Raw genomic sequence first — 14254 nt, forward strand, 5'->3', positions numbered from 1 at the left:
TTATTCTCCTCGTATTGTAAAATTATTGATAATCAATTTCTTACAGCTTAAGGCTTACTGCGTCTATTGCAGATAAGTCCCGATATACGATAAATATAGTAAATCTTAAACTGTAAGAATTCGAATGTGATTGGTCAATTTCTTATGACTTAAAGCTTACTATACTTATTATGGACTGGAATTAATCTTTTACTTCTTGGCATAATTCATGACACAGATGTTTTCCTAATTCTTAAAATTAAAAATAGATAAAAAGTAAATTAAGTCGAAAGTCGAGAATAACATTTAATCTGTATTGGTAGAAATGAATATAAGTATCGGGTAATAAACAAAAACTCTTAAACTTAAACCTGAGAACATGAGACTGGGGACTGGGGACGGAAAGAATTCTGAGAAAATATTTCTCTTAGCAAAAAATAATATAAATTTAGAATTGAAAAAATCCTATTTGGACTTGCAAGTTCCATTCCAAATAAATTCATAATACATATCCTGATTGATTCTGTTAATTTTTGTCCCTTAAGTCCTGCGTACAATAGAGGAAATATTAGGTACAGAAATATTAAATTTTGGAAATGAAAATTCGGAATAGATTAAACAGCATAACGAACATAAGTATAAAATATAGCTTAATACTTACGTCGTAGTATCTTGTTTAATATTCCGAATTTTCATTTTCAAAATTTATTTATAGTTAATTACTGTTTCTAATATTTTCTCCATTGTACGCAGAGTTTTATGATAAAAATAAGTAATATTTGTGAATAGAACAAATGAATATAACGTGAATATAATTGCTGATACGTCCAAACATCATCAAGTAATTTAGATTTTTAATATTTCCGAATTTTGAATTAAAATATCTCAAAAACTAAAATTGCAATTCTTTATTCTCTTCTCTTCCCAGTTTATGATAATATTATATATATAAAATTATTTGATTAATAAAGATAATGTAATTATAATTAAATAATTTTTCAAAAGGTAGAAGCAATGCAGTTTAAAAACTTGTTACATTATGTCTAGAATATTTAGGTGTCCTTTCTGCATTTTGTCTAGCAAGTTCAGGAAAGAATTGAGAATTATATTTTTGTTTTATAGCAGGTTTTATAGCAGGTTCAGAAGTCTCTGGTGGTATAATGGGCATTGGTCCGCCTTTCATTTTGGCTATCAATGCTTGCGTTCTTAGCTGTTCACTTTGTTCCCTAAGCAATCTCTCTGTTCTTAATCTTTCTATATTTATATTAGTTTGATGTTCAATGGAAGTCTTTGGTGATATGACAGGCATTGGTCCTTTCCTTTTGGACAAGATTTTTAGCGTTTCTTGTCTTTCATATTCTTCAAGATAGAATTTCCTTTCTTTTACTTTTTTTAAATCTGTACTACTTGTAATTTCATATCTTTTCTTCTTCGAATGTTTATGTTTATGTTTATGTTTATGTTTATGTGTATGTTTATGTTCATCTTCATGTTCATGAAATTTCTCGAAACGCTTATTAACGACTTGTTCAAATAGGTCTGTGGATTCATCTACATATATATAGTTAGTAGTCCTCATTGGTTTCATTTCTGCTTTCACTTGTGAATGAAGTTGTTTATGTGGCATATTATCTACATATTTCTTCATGACAATTAATGGATCGTCGCTAGCTTTCTTGAGTGCATCTATTTCTACATCTTTTTCTGTATCTATTATCCTCATTGGTAATTCCTCATACCAGTTTTTCTTTCCAGTTGCCTCGTTTGTGTTTTGTCCTAGATATGTCAAATATCCAATTTGTTTCTCATATTTTTCTTTTTCTTCCTTCTTTTCTCTCTCATGTTCCAAATTAGGTCTATTATAATCAATTTTTCCACATTCAAGGTCCTCAAAGAAGTTAACATGTTCCAACTTCTCATTAGTAGTATCAGAAATATCTGTGTGATCCTTGTGATTAAATTTTGCTCGATGTCTTAGCAAATCTAGTCTTGCTTCGGTTGTCTAATAAAAAATAAAAGAATAATTATATAAAATTAGACATATAGTATGCAGTAATTTTTAGTAGTAAAACGAGATCTACATAATTGAATATTGAAACATACCGCTTTCTGCAAACGTGCTTGCTTAACCTTTTCTTCTTCTGCAGCTTTCGCTTCATCTCGACGTACGCGTGCAATATTCTCCTTTGTTCGGACGTGCCATCTGCATGAATATGAAACAAGCGATCAATTTTAAAATGTATACGTCTAAAAAAAATACGTTTACAAAAATACGTTTACAAAAATACGTTTACAAAAATACGTCAACTTGCCTTTTCTTCGGTAAGATATTCATCGTTAGTAAATGATTCTCGATTCGTCTCGATCAAATCAGATTGATCATTCCTTGATACAGCTAACTAGCAAATGAAGAAGACACGCATCACATTTAGGGGTGCGTTTTTCGTCGAATGTTAAACAAGGATAAAATGATACCCGGGTGCACTCGGGTGTTATTTTCGAACGCACTCTTAATAATGACTCAGATTGCGTTCAGCAAACACAAATTATTGCACAACGATTAAATAAAACCAGCTTAAAGGCGTAATCACACTACAGGTTGCCGGTTGATGATTCTATTTCAGTTAATTATAATGTAGCAGGTCCTGATTATGGTCAATGTGATTGAAAAAGAATCGTCAACCGTAACCAGCAACCCGTAATCTAATACGGCCTTAAAGCCTTGTGTCCATGTTTTGCGATGGTAGAAATCGGTCAAAATCTTAGCAAAAAAAGACTTGACCAACCGCATTGATTCAAATGTAATTGTCAATGTTATTTCCATCCGAGATTTCGGATCGATTTTATGGATAGCATTATGAACATAAGGTTTAAATGCTTGGTATTGATTGGATTATAGATTTAGAGAATGATTCTAATTTCAGTTTAAATCTAAAAGTATAATCTAATCAGCATAAAAAGAAAACGTACAGATTTACTTAGCGCTAACTATATTTGTTTGAACCTAAGAAAATTTAATATGAAATGAACGTACTAATATAAAAAAAATTTGTAAATAAAAAACAGAGAGAAACTTGAGAATGGCCTTCCACTATTTCGGTCATTTTTGTGACACTAGATAAGAAGAACTTTATATAGGACTAGTAGTTGAACTTTTTGTGTGCAATTGGACTTGATTGGATACAATTTCCAAAATGTAAAGCCAGCGGCACACAATGCTGATTTGCTAGCTGGATTCGCATGCTTACTGAGCTCTTGTCTTCGATTGATATATTATTTTAGATCCAAAAAAATATACCAATCAAAGACAAGAACTCAGCAAGTATGTAAATTCATCTAGCAAACTAGCAAGAAAAAAAGCATCATGTGTGTCGCTGGCTTAATATAGGATTCGCATTGCATTCGACATATGACGATATCCAATAGAAGAATTTCACTTTTTAGAGTTTTTAGAGAGCAACATTTTGTCTCTAGAAAACGCATTCTTCTATTGGACATCATACGTCAGATGTTGATTCAGTGTGAATTTCTGTATAACTCAAAATCGTGAAATTTTATTCGTCACAGTTGGTAACTTACGAGAGGCTATCAAGAATTTCACATCATTCGAGGTTAGTTTGTAGTGTGCTCTTTTTCGGACAGTATTTTTTATTTACATTTCCGCTCTTCTTGGAAAGTAAGTAAATGTATATGTTTTTCGCTTGTGATATAATATGCATTCTTGTAAAAATAAGCGAAAAGTATTATTTTGTTAATATATATATTGATATGCGTGATTACTGTAACTTAACCGGCATGCCATGAAAATGCTTTCATTCATAAAAAATAGGAAAATTAATAATTTTTTAAGAATTCATACTTTCGTAAACAACGTGTACACTTTTTTCATGCAGATTACAAATTTACATCATGGCTGCAACGATGCCAATAAATCCTAAACCATTTTTAAATGGTTTAACTGGAAAACCGGTCATGGTAAAATTAAAATGGGGCCACGAGTATAAAGGTTATCTAGTCTCAGTCGATGGATATATGAATCTACAACTTGCTAACACTGAGGAGCACATAGATGGCAACTGCACCGGAAATCTTGGCGAAGTGCTAATTAGGTGTAATAATGTCATGTACATACGAGGAGTAGAAGAATCGGATGAGGAAGGAGAGATGAAGGATTAAACATGAACAAATCTAAAATTTCAATGTACATTATAATCGTGTATTTTTAAGCATTAATTTAATTCATTTAATAAACTACATCTTATAAAAGGCTGTGTTTTTACAAGGACAGGTAGTGATTATAAGCTTGTATTAGCATGATTTTGGTACATTGGTCACTATAGGCTTTGGCCTTGATTTAAACAGGAGTTTCTTCTTTACAATAGCTTTCACTAAATATTCAGTCTTTACTGTAGCTTCTTCCCCTGTTGCTTTGTCATCTGTATTATGATGCTTTTCTAATACAATTAGAGGTTTTTCCAGCATTATCTCTTTTCCATGCAAAACATGAATTCCAATAATTAATATTGGCACTCCATCTTTCGTGAAGTGAAGATCACCGACTAATTGATTGTCCGGATCATCGGTCTCTTCGAATTTCAAATCACCTTGAAGATCTATAATCGCCCAGGTTTCTATCTCTCCATCTCTGAAATGAATTACAAGCCTAAGCTCATTTACAGAAAGAGTAAATAAAAGAATAAATAAAATAGTACTAGTAATATATAGTAGTATATAATAATATAAGATGACATAAAAAAAAATGTAAATTGGAAATAAATATATACTGGAAATGAACCTTTTGATCGGCACGATCATCCTTGCCAGGTTAGGTGTTAAATAGCGCCAAAACTTGTGTTTGTGAAATTTATATCGAAACGAACTGTAAATTCCCTAGAAATTATACTGGAACGACGCGAGAAGATCACAAGATTACTTCACTTTTTTCCATATTTGAAAATTCGATAAAAAGAAAGCGTTGCAATCCCAATCAGCTAAGTCTATCGACAATAGATTAAGCATTTGCTACAAATTTTATCAAAAAAAGATGATAGATTTGGATACAAGATTTGGAATATACAATAAAATGTTAGCAGAATGCTGACAGAAATAAAAATTTCTTAACAAGATATAATAAAAGAAAGCAATTTGTGGATTCTGCGTGATTTCTTCCAACAACTTTCTTACCGAAAATAAAGATTGAAATGTAGCGTAAGGGGAGAATGAAAATGTGAACAAAGGAGAAATGAAACTAATATTGGAATATTGGAACTTGAAAGAAAATGTTTATTTCTAAAATATTCGTTGTTCAAAAAATACTCAAGATTTTCCTATAAATTAATTTTTTGTTTCTTGCAATTGATTTCAAAGAACATTCACAATCAGCTTTTCTTATCGATTAAGAAAAATATTAAATTACAAATATATTTATAAAAATATATAAAAATATTAAATTTAAAAATAATGTTATTTTGTTTATATTTTATCTTCGTAATTCAAATTCGTAATCCTATTTATTTAATGTTTCGTACGTACAAATATAAGAAATATATATTCTTTTTAAATTTTAATAACTTTTTGCTTCTATTGTATAGCGATAGCCAATAATACATTCTTAATAGACATAAATGGTATTAGATCTGTTGCAATATTCTGAGTAAACATGTTGTTAATATGCAATGTTATAGATAGTTTGCTTACTAGAATATTTCTACGTTTGAATGCATTTTCTCCTACCATTTATATTATTTTTATATACATTTTTTATAAATATAATCAAAAACTAGAAACAATATGTGATTGTAATTTACGAATAATATTTTTTATATCAATATTCGCATAAAGAAATATTATTTTAAAGAATAACAAAATAATATAATAAATGAAATAAATACATGTTATTATCTATATGAATTCATAAAAGAGAACAAATATCAGGCCGCCACAGATTTATAAGATTTACATAATCGCAATTAGTTATAATTAATTATAATTGATTAGTTATAATTAGTTATAATTAAAATAAAAGAATTATTAGCAAAATATAAATTCATGTTGCGTTATATATTTGTGAAAATATATAATGAGTACCGGAATAAATAAATAGCCATATAGATAGATTGGTCTCAACTTGAGATGTCATTTGTATTATATTTCCATTTTATTTCCGATTCTTTTCTTCACATCAAAGTAAGTACATTGGACGTAAATCACAGCACATCTCCATTTGAATAAACACTTATGCATCGTCTGTAAATAGCGTGCACACATAACAGTACAAATAATGTTTTGTAGGTGCGTATTTATTATCGAGCGTATTACTGCCGGATGTGATTTCTCTCGAAATTCAAAGTATGTCTCAAAATAAAGTTTGTGCTTGCGCGTCACACAGCGCTTTACAGATATGCCTGTCGATTTTATCTTGTGCAGAGAAGCTGGACTTAAAATAAATTCGTACGAATTTGGCGCACAAATCTCTCGACAACTTGAAGAACTATAGAAATAATACACACTAACACAAAATACAGATCTCAAAACGTTTATGAAAATAAATGAGACTTATTGCAAAAATTGATTCACGTAAACTGAGATTCGATCGTTTCTTTGCGCAATCTTTCTGAGATGAAGCATCGAAGAAGTTTGTGATGTAAATATTCCATAAAGCATTTCTCTCTTCATTAACATTTTATATTCAGAATCCAGAGGTGATCTTTGTACGTGTATGCAGATGTACGATAAAGTTTTATACCTAACTTAGCTTTGATTATCTATATATCAATCGAGAATTAGGCGATAAACTTGCAGGAAAGATGCGCACTAAGGCAAGATCGCTCGTAGAGATCGCGTGCGTAAATTGTTTAATATATATATATATACAATGTGCGTGATGTATATATGAATATATTTATATATGTACAAAGTCCTTTGTGTATAATGTTCCCTAAGGATAGTATAAAATATTTGAGGAAGATAACTGCGCGGTGACGATCAGAGATAGGAAAGTGATACTTTCATTCATATTATAGATAATTATGTCTCTTATTCACTACAACTTATAAATCTGTAACGCTTTGTACGGAACATACGTTCTTACATATGAGAGATATAAACCTATTAAGAAGATGAGAAGATTCTCTATGCGTAAAAGTGTCTTTTATGATTTATTTTCCTGTTGTAAAAAGCATTAGCCTCTAATGTTAGTAGCATGTAATTTTAACTTATTTCTAATATTCCTAATTCCGGACTAAGTATCATTCATGTTCGAGAGATACAGTACTAATATATTTTTTGTATTTTACGTAATATATAATTCTTAAATAACACATTATAAAAACGAATTGTTTGAATAAATAAGTTGCCGAAAAATAATTTTTCGGAAAAAAAAATTTGAAAAGATGAAATAATTATTCTTAATATATTTTAATATAACTTGTTTTGTTTTGTTTGAAAAATTGTAAAATTAGGAATTTAATTGAAACTATGGCAAGATAGATTATTGCAGCAATTTTGTTTTATTGAATCAGAACACAAGTCATTATCAGAATATGAGTCTATCAAACTTTTTTAAACTAGTATTAACATCAGTATAAGAAAAATAATACTTGTTAGATACAATAAACTATTTCAGCGGACGGATAGATTTTTATGAAAGCGAGAAGAAGTTCCCATAGAACATGATCTACATTCTTATATTATGATACTTTCGTGAAAATCGCCTAAAAAAGCATAACAGTAATAATATTAGCGTTATTCAGGCTACCTCTATTAGGAGATAATAATTAACAATGCTAAATAATGGTGTGGACACTTTCTATTTTTCGGATCATGTATCGATGATTTTCTATCATTTGATTATTTGAGATCTAAAAATTTTTGAAGATAGCTTCGAAGGAACGTTAAATATTTTTGTAAATTGTATTAATATTGTGAGGTAATGAGAAAGCGAATAGGTTAATATTTTTTGCTATATCTTCGGATCGCTAATATATTCTTTTTTGGATGGATTTTTCTCTTTACGCCAATGAAAAAAAAAGTAATGATTATATATCAATATTTATATAGTGTGTGATAGAGAGGGGAGAGAGGCGAGAAGAGGGGAGGGAAAGAAAGAGAGAGAGAGAGAGAGAGAGAGAGAGAGAGAGAGAGAGAATTATGCTGTGTGAAATTCATTAATTATAATGAATTCATTAATGATTAGCAATTTCGTTGATTTTATGAAAAACTATATATATGTATATACAATAACATCTATATCGATGTATGTCATAATATCACTTTGCGAACAATCAACAGCGTTATTTCAAAGACTATGCAAAATGACTTTATGTAATTCATTAATAACTTTTTAATTTAGAATTATAATATTCTCTATTAAATAAAATTTCCAATAATCCGAACTTCGATTCTTCCGAACGATTCTTCTTAAAATTTCTAAGATGAATATCTTGTATTTCCGTTTATTTTATAAAAATGTAGCGTATATAAGAAATTTTCAGTACCATTATACAGTTTCAACTAAAAAGAAAAACGCATATCTATTTTATTTTTCGCATCGACCTATAGTTTAAGATTTGCAATTATAATCGCAATTTTTTAATATTATATAACTCTTATAATATATTTTTACTTTATATATATATATATATATATATATATATATATATATATACATATACATATATATATATATATAAACAATTTAATTGTTACATACATATAATCGTAAACGTGATTTACATATAACGTGACTTAACACTTTATCGTTTTTATAGAATCTTCTCACAGGTTTCGCGAGGCATACTACGTTATAATGATAGAATAATTACTCATTAATTAATCGCTAAAATACTATTTGTTATTCGTAGTGAATTCGATTGGATGCATCGGTACACACTGGTGCATAATAAAGACTTATGTACAAGTCGATATAAAACGATGTAATCGAATTAAGATAGAACTTAAGATAAACTTATACAGAATATGTACTTTAAATGTACATTAAATATAATGTACATCTATCTCTTGGTAAAATTTTCATTAATTAAGGCTCTTTACATTTAGATAATTTGGTGTTCAATAGTGAAGTTATCATTTATCAGTTATCTGCACCAGTGCGCAAAAATTGTGACTTGTAATGTTCAAAATTACAATATTAGGATTTATTACGATATATAATTCGGCCGAGCATGAGAGTGGTTGAATTAATGTTAAGATTTATCCGGTAAAGTGATAAGATAATCTATAACAATAATTCATTGGTATCTCTCAGGATCTAACTTTCTGATTACATTAAATGCAACAAAAAGTTAATCAAAATAGCATACACGTACACTAGGTGTCATAAATGTTTTAATACATACTGAATGCATTTTCCAGAAATACCAGAAAAAATCGTTAACAAAATCGTGTACAAAATATTCGTGATTTTGATCGTACGTTATATGTTAAATAAAAAGACATTTTTCATTATAAAACTGTTATAAAAATCTTGGCGAAACTTCTGTCGAAGTATTCCGAAAGGTGCTGATTTGTGACTGTTAAGGTATTTATGACGCTTGGTGTACTTTTCTTCTATATATTTTTCTTTAATGTCTTCCAAACGCGTCGACAACATTGAGCATTCGATAATCCGCGACACTTGAACGCCTATGAGATGCATTGCGCGTGACGAAAATTAGTTGCCACCGATACTACTTGGAAGACTGACTCGAGATCTGAGATATCACTGCGGGTTCTCCTTCACGTAAACACGCACAAACACAAAAATAAATTACATTTCCATTCGTTTCGTAGTCCATTCAATACCTTTTACGAGCTTGCAAATATTACCCTGAGTGCATCGCTTTCATACTCGAGAGAGAGGGAAGTCTTTTCTGAGTGTACTTCATTGGAAGAAGATAACATTGATTTAAGCGATCGGTAATCGTTGATTACGTTGCATTCCGTCACGCACATCGTCGTTGAACACCTTAATTAAATTTTATATTCTTCGGCGTATTTTCTCGCGATCTTCGATTCAGGTATAACCTTAGAAACGTCTCTTTTGGGACTAGGACTAGGACTAGGCGAGGAACTCGGCGATCTTGAGCTACTGGAGCTTGATCTAGCGCGTTGCTTTTGCTTCCTTTGAATCTTGTAATCGTACAAAGGACCGCGGATAATTTTCAGCGTGTTCTCCAATTCGTACGCCCGATTCTTCAACGAGTTGTACAGCTCGATGTCGAGACCGGCCTTTCGCGCTCTTCTATGAAGCACTATTAGGTGACGCCTGTTCAACACGTCTGGCAGCATGTATTCCTAGGTGAAGATATATGAAGAAAAATCGTGATTGATCGTGCCGAATTACGCGCAATCCATTCATTTCATCGTGCAATCCATTTCTGATGATTCGCAACATTCTATCATAGGACAGTCGATACTCTATTCTCTAAAACCAACCTGTCTAGTCACGAGGTAATAAATAAACCACATCATAGTAGTGCCATAAGTGACGAAGTAAGTGACTGGCTCCATTATATCCCACGAGTATTCCCACCAGGTTAATCTGGCCAACGCCCCAAATTGGATCGACATCATGACTAGGAAGGTCCAGATAAAAAAATTTGCCTTCTTGTAAGCGGCGTTTTGTATCTCTTGCAATTTCTAGAACGATTAATAGAAGATGTAAAAATACTCCGTCGTTCACGTTTTACCCTAAAGTTTTTTGAGCAAAGATAATTTACTTCCGACGTGTATTTCTCGAAGCAATTCAGAAAAGGAGGTCGGAAATGGATGAATAGGGAGTGGAAGCTGAAACGACATCTTTTACCCTACCTCGTTATTTCATAAAGAAGAGAAAAGAAAAAGACGCGGGAAAATATTTTGCAGACATTCTCCTCTTATGGCATTGCATAACAGCGAGGCGCGATGCGCACAAAGGTGGGATTAGAAAAGTATAGTTGCTCGTCTGATCGCGTGTGCGAGACACGACGCGGGTGTGTTAATTAGAACGCTCAAGAATATGGCATTTAAGAAAAACCGTAAAAACCAGAGTCGGGACGCAGTGAGAGAAAACGGACAATGGAAGTGTGCCCGCGTTTAAATCCGATTTACGCGCGATAGAAAGCCAATTTCGTTTGGAGCGCCTCATTTCAAGAATAATTAAATCAATTCAAATAAATCTGATTACCACTCCTCTGGATATGCACCACGTAATTTGCATTCGTCCTGCTCTATGGTATGATAATTTTTTCATATCTTTTACCTGTTCCATAGGCGCCAGCTGTAATCTAATGTCTTCCAACTCGGCGATGACCGATCTCTCCATGTCGACGTGATATTCCCGCACATGGAACGCCTCGTACAGTTGCCCAACGAGCGCTTGTACATCCTCGAATTTCTGCAGATCTTCCTACAAAAGCGGGAAACGTATACGTCGATACTTGCGGATAGTTCGACAAGGGAAACATGTGTGACCCACGAAAGACATGACAGATAATATATTGCATTTAAAGAAATATCGCTGGAGAGAATCTAATCGATCAAGTTGCAACTACTAGGGGTCGTTTAGAAATTTAAAATTATAATAATAGAAAGCTCGTTTTTATGTGACAACTCACTGTTGTGCACCTTTCTTGCATCGGCGGCGAGACAAGATATTCGTTATCGTTTATTAATAATTTAAAATCCTCTTCTAAAAGCGATTCTATCGTGTTACTGGAAGATATCCTGACGCCATCTGAAAAACAGAGAAAAAAAAAACCGATAAAGATCTGTATCTTGTAATATTGTGCGAGGATTTTATTTGATTCTAATTCGTCTCTCCGGGCACCAATTAGCTGCCAAGGAAATTACTTGTAATTGATATCTCACCTAACGAAGTTATACACGCTCGATCGATGCCGCGATCCTCCGTCTTCAGCATATCTAAAAAATTGCCGACCGTGTGCGTTATCGGCTTCATGGTGAATGAGCAGTGTTCCCTCCTGGATGGAAGAGGCACCGTAATCCTGGGAAGGCCCCGATGATATGTCACGGTGACATCTGAACCTGCGTTAATATGCTTTCATTAATATTCTGCATCGTGTGCAAAAAGATAAACATAATAATTATGTTCCACCATAATAAATATTATTAATAAGCCCCCCCGAATCTTTTTGCGTATAAATGTTGTTTACAATGTTTATTATTCTTACTTTCTCACAGATTTCGCAGTGTTAACAGCATTCCGTTTCTATTTTCTAAATCTGTATTCGATTGCGTGAATCACGCGGATATCTCGGGTGGTAAAAATATAATACGACTTGCACGTAAAAGAAATATGCGCGTGCGCGTGCATATACGATGGTTTTGCGTTATACATGTTACTAAAATTTCGAATGAGAAATGTTCGCGTTCGGATATAAAATATAAAGCTGCAGGCCTTTAAGCCAAGCTTAAACTTTTTTCATTTCATACAAAACCATACAAAATCAATAATATTGTTATAAAAAACTATTTAATTATTGTTAGTATCAATTAATATCCATTTTTTACATATTTAATTAATATTTGAATGAACCTAGTAACAAATTCTTAGTAACAAACCTACTCTTAATTTAATTAAATAATATTGAAAAATATTAATTGTTTTGCGTAACAATTAAAACGCAGTCAGAACGGAACATAATGCTTCGGTGAAGCAATAGAAATGTACAAATATGCGTAATTATAAAAGCATATTAAACATTAGTTATACGCTACATACTTGCTTTATGTTATACGTACATATATGTTCCTCATATACTGCGTTGTGTGCGATATAAACTCAGCAATTTTCGAGTATAATGAAATAAATGATTGGACAAACTTTTAATAAAAATCCTCAATTTTTCAAGCCACTTGATTTAACATCTGACGAATTAAAAATTAAATTGTGTGAAAAATAAAGTAGTAAAGTAAAATTAAAATGTATCCTCCAAAATATAATCGAAAACAAAAATATAATAAATCTCTTGTTAAAATCGATAAATACTGTTTGATGAATTTTGTCTTGACGAATTAAAAATATTATGAAGATTGTAATATAAAGATCGTAATATAAAAAAGAGGAAGGATCTGCGGGTCCGGCAAAATGCACCGTTTCCGCGACTTCGCTCGCGTGATAATCGCGCAATCGAGAGCTGGACTATATTAACCTGGTTACGAGCCGTTGATATGAGGAAGGTATTAGAGTGTGGAGAACGAAATGAGACGACCGGGGATCTTTCCCGCTGTAAGCAGAACGGAACCAAGCGTTAATCCGCGTGCGCTAACGATCTTTGAAAATGCATCTTTTGGCGTAAGAACCGCCTCTATAAGTTCCTCAAATTCATTGAAGGCGCTAAGCCAGTAAACAAGAAATTAATTTAAAGAGCCATATTATCCTAGAATACTGAGAAATTGCGAAGCATTTTGCAGACAAGTGAAATGAAAGTTCCAATGCAAAAATGTTTTTGCCTTGTAAAATAAGTATAAAATGTAAAATAAACCTTGAAATTCTAATCCAGTATAATATTCTACCTAACAATGAAAAAATATTACAGAGGAAAAATATTTTTAAAAGAATATGGAAATTGCAGATTTTAATAGATGTGCAACGTTATGATTAGATATAAAAATTTCTCGTATTTGATGTTGCTACAAAATGATCTAACACACAAAATCGGCGTTTATGATGGATGAATGGATAAATGTAGAAAGATTTATACCTTTTTCGATCAAATAAATCCGTTATAAAATATACAGACATATTGTAAGATAAAATACTTTTCATATCAAATGTAACCTACAAAATAATTTGAAAATTACGCACTGAGATTGCGCATTTTGTTTCTCTAACAAATTATTATTTTTTATTTATAATGAAAATATAATTTTTTGCGGATAAAATATTCAACTCTTTTCAAAAAAGAGAGAAATATTTCATATTGTATTAATTTTTATTTGAACACATTTTGCAACGTATATAATAATGATTATATACAGATATATATACAGATATAAATACTGAATCATTGTCGTGTCCATCATATGTATATAAAATCATGTATAAAATATATTTGTTTACTTATTACTGACATATGCATAAATGACCATCGGTATAATTTTTGTGGGAGTTTCGCGGTACATAATCGGTGATCGTTTGTCATTGAGAGTTCTCGTCTCGAAAGGGAAACTGTTAAAATCTCTCGAACATTCGAAGGTGTGATTGCTGAAGGGGCGATCAGCGACGATGGACGGTAGCCGCAATTTCTTAGATGGGAATTCGGTCCCGTGTTAA

At 31.6% G+C, this 14254-nt stretch overlaps 4 protein-coding genes across 6 annotated transcripts in view; 1 reads left to right on the forward strand and 3 right to left on the reverse strand.

Annotated features, from left to right (window-relative positions):
• Positions 1-872: 872 nt before the first annotated feature.
• LOC105427667 (uncharacterized) lies at positions 873-2605 on the reverse strand. The gene is made up of 3 exons (XM_011639521.3): positions 2292-2605; positions 2083-2182; positions 873-1981 (listed from the first exon to the last, which is right to left on the reverse strand). Exons 1-3 carry the CDS (start codon positions 2312-2314, stop codon positions 1001-1003), a joined length of 1104 nt encoding a protein of 367 aa, XP_011637823.2. The 5' UTR covers positions 2315-2605; the 3' UTR covers positions 873-1000.
• An 836-nt stretch (positions 2606-3441) lies between these two features.
• Positions 3442-4245, forward strand: SmF (small ribonucleoprotein particle protein SmF). Of its 2 annotated transcripts, none has more exons than XM_011639518.3 (2): positions 3442-3590; positions 3873-4245. In XM_011639518.3, the coding sequence occupies exon 2, from the start codon at positions 3889-3891 to the stop codon at positions 4153-4155; it is 267 nt and encodes an 88-aa protein (XP_011637820.1). In that variant the 5' UTR covers positions 3442-3590; positions 3873-3888; the 3' UTR covers positions 4156-4245. The 2 variants fall into 2 exon arrangements, with proteins under 2 accessions (XP_011637820.1, XP_011637819.1); XM_011639517.2 differs by having other exon boundaries at positions 3513-3655.
• Positions 4174-5104, reverse strand: LOC105427666 (chromosome transmission fidelity protein 8 homolog). The gene is made up of 2 exons (XM_011639519.3): positions 4775-5104; positions 4174-4624 (listed from the first exon to the last, which is right to left on the reverse strand). Exons 1-2 carry the CDS (start codon positions 4792-4794, stop codon positions 4288-4290), a joined length of 357 nt encoding a protein of 118 aa, XP_011637821.2. The 5' UTR covers positions 4795-5104; the 3' UTR covers positions 4174-4287.
• A 997-nt stretch (positions 5105-6101) lies between these two features.
• MCU (mitochondrial calcium uniporter) overlaps positions 6102-14254 on the reverse strand; it is a 55012-nt gene continuing 46859 nt past the window's right edge. For both annotated transcript variants that reach the window (XM_089076321.1, XM_011639516.3), the window contains exons 3-7: positions 11827-12003; positions 11574-11692; positions 11219-11365; positions 10414-10617; positions 6102-10272 (exon numbers count right to left, since the gene is read on the reverse strand). In XM_089076321.1, coding sequence (XP_088932447.1) covers positions 9949-10272; positions 10414-10617; positions 11219-11365; positions 11574-11692; positions 11827-12003 — 971 coding nt within the window. In that variant the 3' untranslated portion in view covers positions 6102-9948. The remainder of the gene's footprint in view (positions 10273-10413; positions 10618-11218; positions 11366-11573; positions 11693-11826; positions 12004-14254) is intronic.

This window comes from Pogonomyrmex barbatus, unplaced genomic scaffold, assembly GCF_055798465.1.
Source record: "Pogonomyrmex barbatus isolate J1 unplaced genomic scaffold, ASM5579846v1 scaffold2, whole genome shotgun sequence".
Taxonomy (NCBI): Eukaryota; Metazoa; Arthropoda; class Insecta; order Hymenoptera; family Formicidae; genus Pogonomyrmex; species Pogonomyrmex barbatus.

What these genes read in the sequence shown, in the direction of transcription:
- LOC105427667 (XM_011639521.3), bottom strand. Translation starts at nt 2,314, where the DNA reads ATGAATATCTTACCGAAGAAAAG. An exon ending in AATATCTTACCGAAGAAAAG is followed by an intron (nt 2,183 to 2,291) that starts GCAAGTTGACGT and finishes ATATTCATGCAG; the next exon opens with ATGGCACGTCCGAACAAAGG. An exon ending in AAGCACGTTTGCAGAAAGCG is followed by an intron (nt 1,982 to 2,082) that starts GTATGTTTCAAT and finishes ATTTTTTATTAG; the next exon opens with ACAACCGAAGCAAGACTAGA.
- SmF (XM_011639518.3), top strand. Translation starts at nt 3,889, where the DNA reads ATGGCTGCAACGATGCCAATAAATCCTAAACCATTTTTAAATGGTTTA.
- LOC105427666 (XM_011639519.3), bottom strand. Translation starts at nt 4,794, where the DNA reads ATGATCGTGCCGATCAAAAG. An exon ending in ATGATCGTGCCGATCAAAAG is followed by an intron (nt 4,625 to 4,774) that starts GTTCATTTCCAG and finishes AATTCATTTCAG; the next exon opens with AGATGGAGAGATAGAAACCT.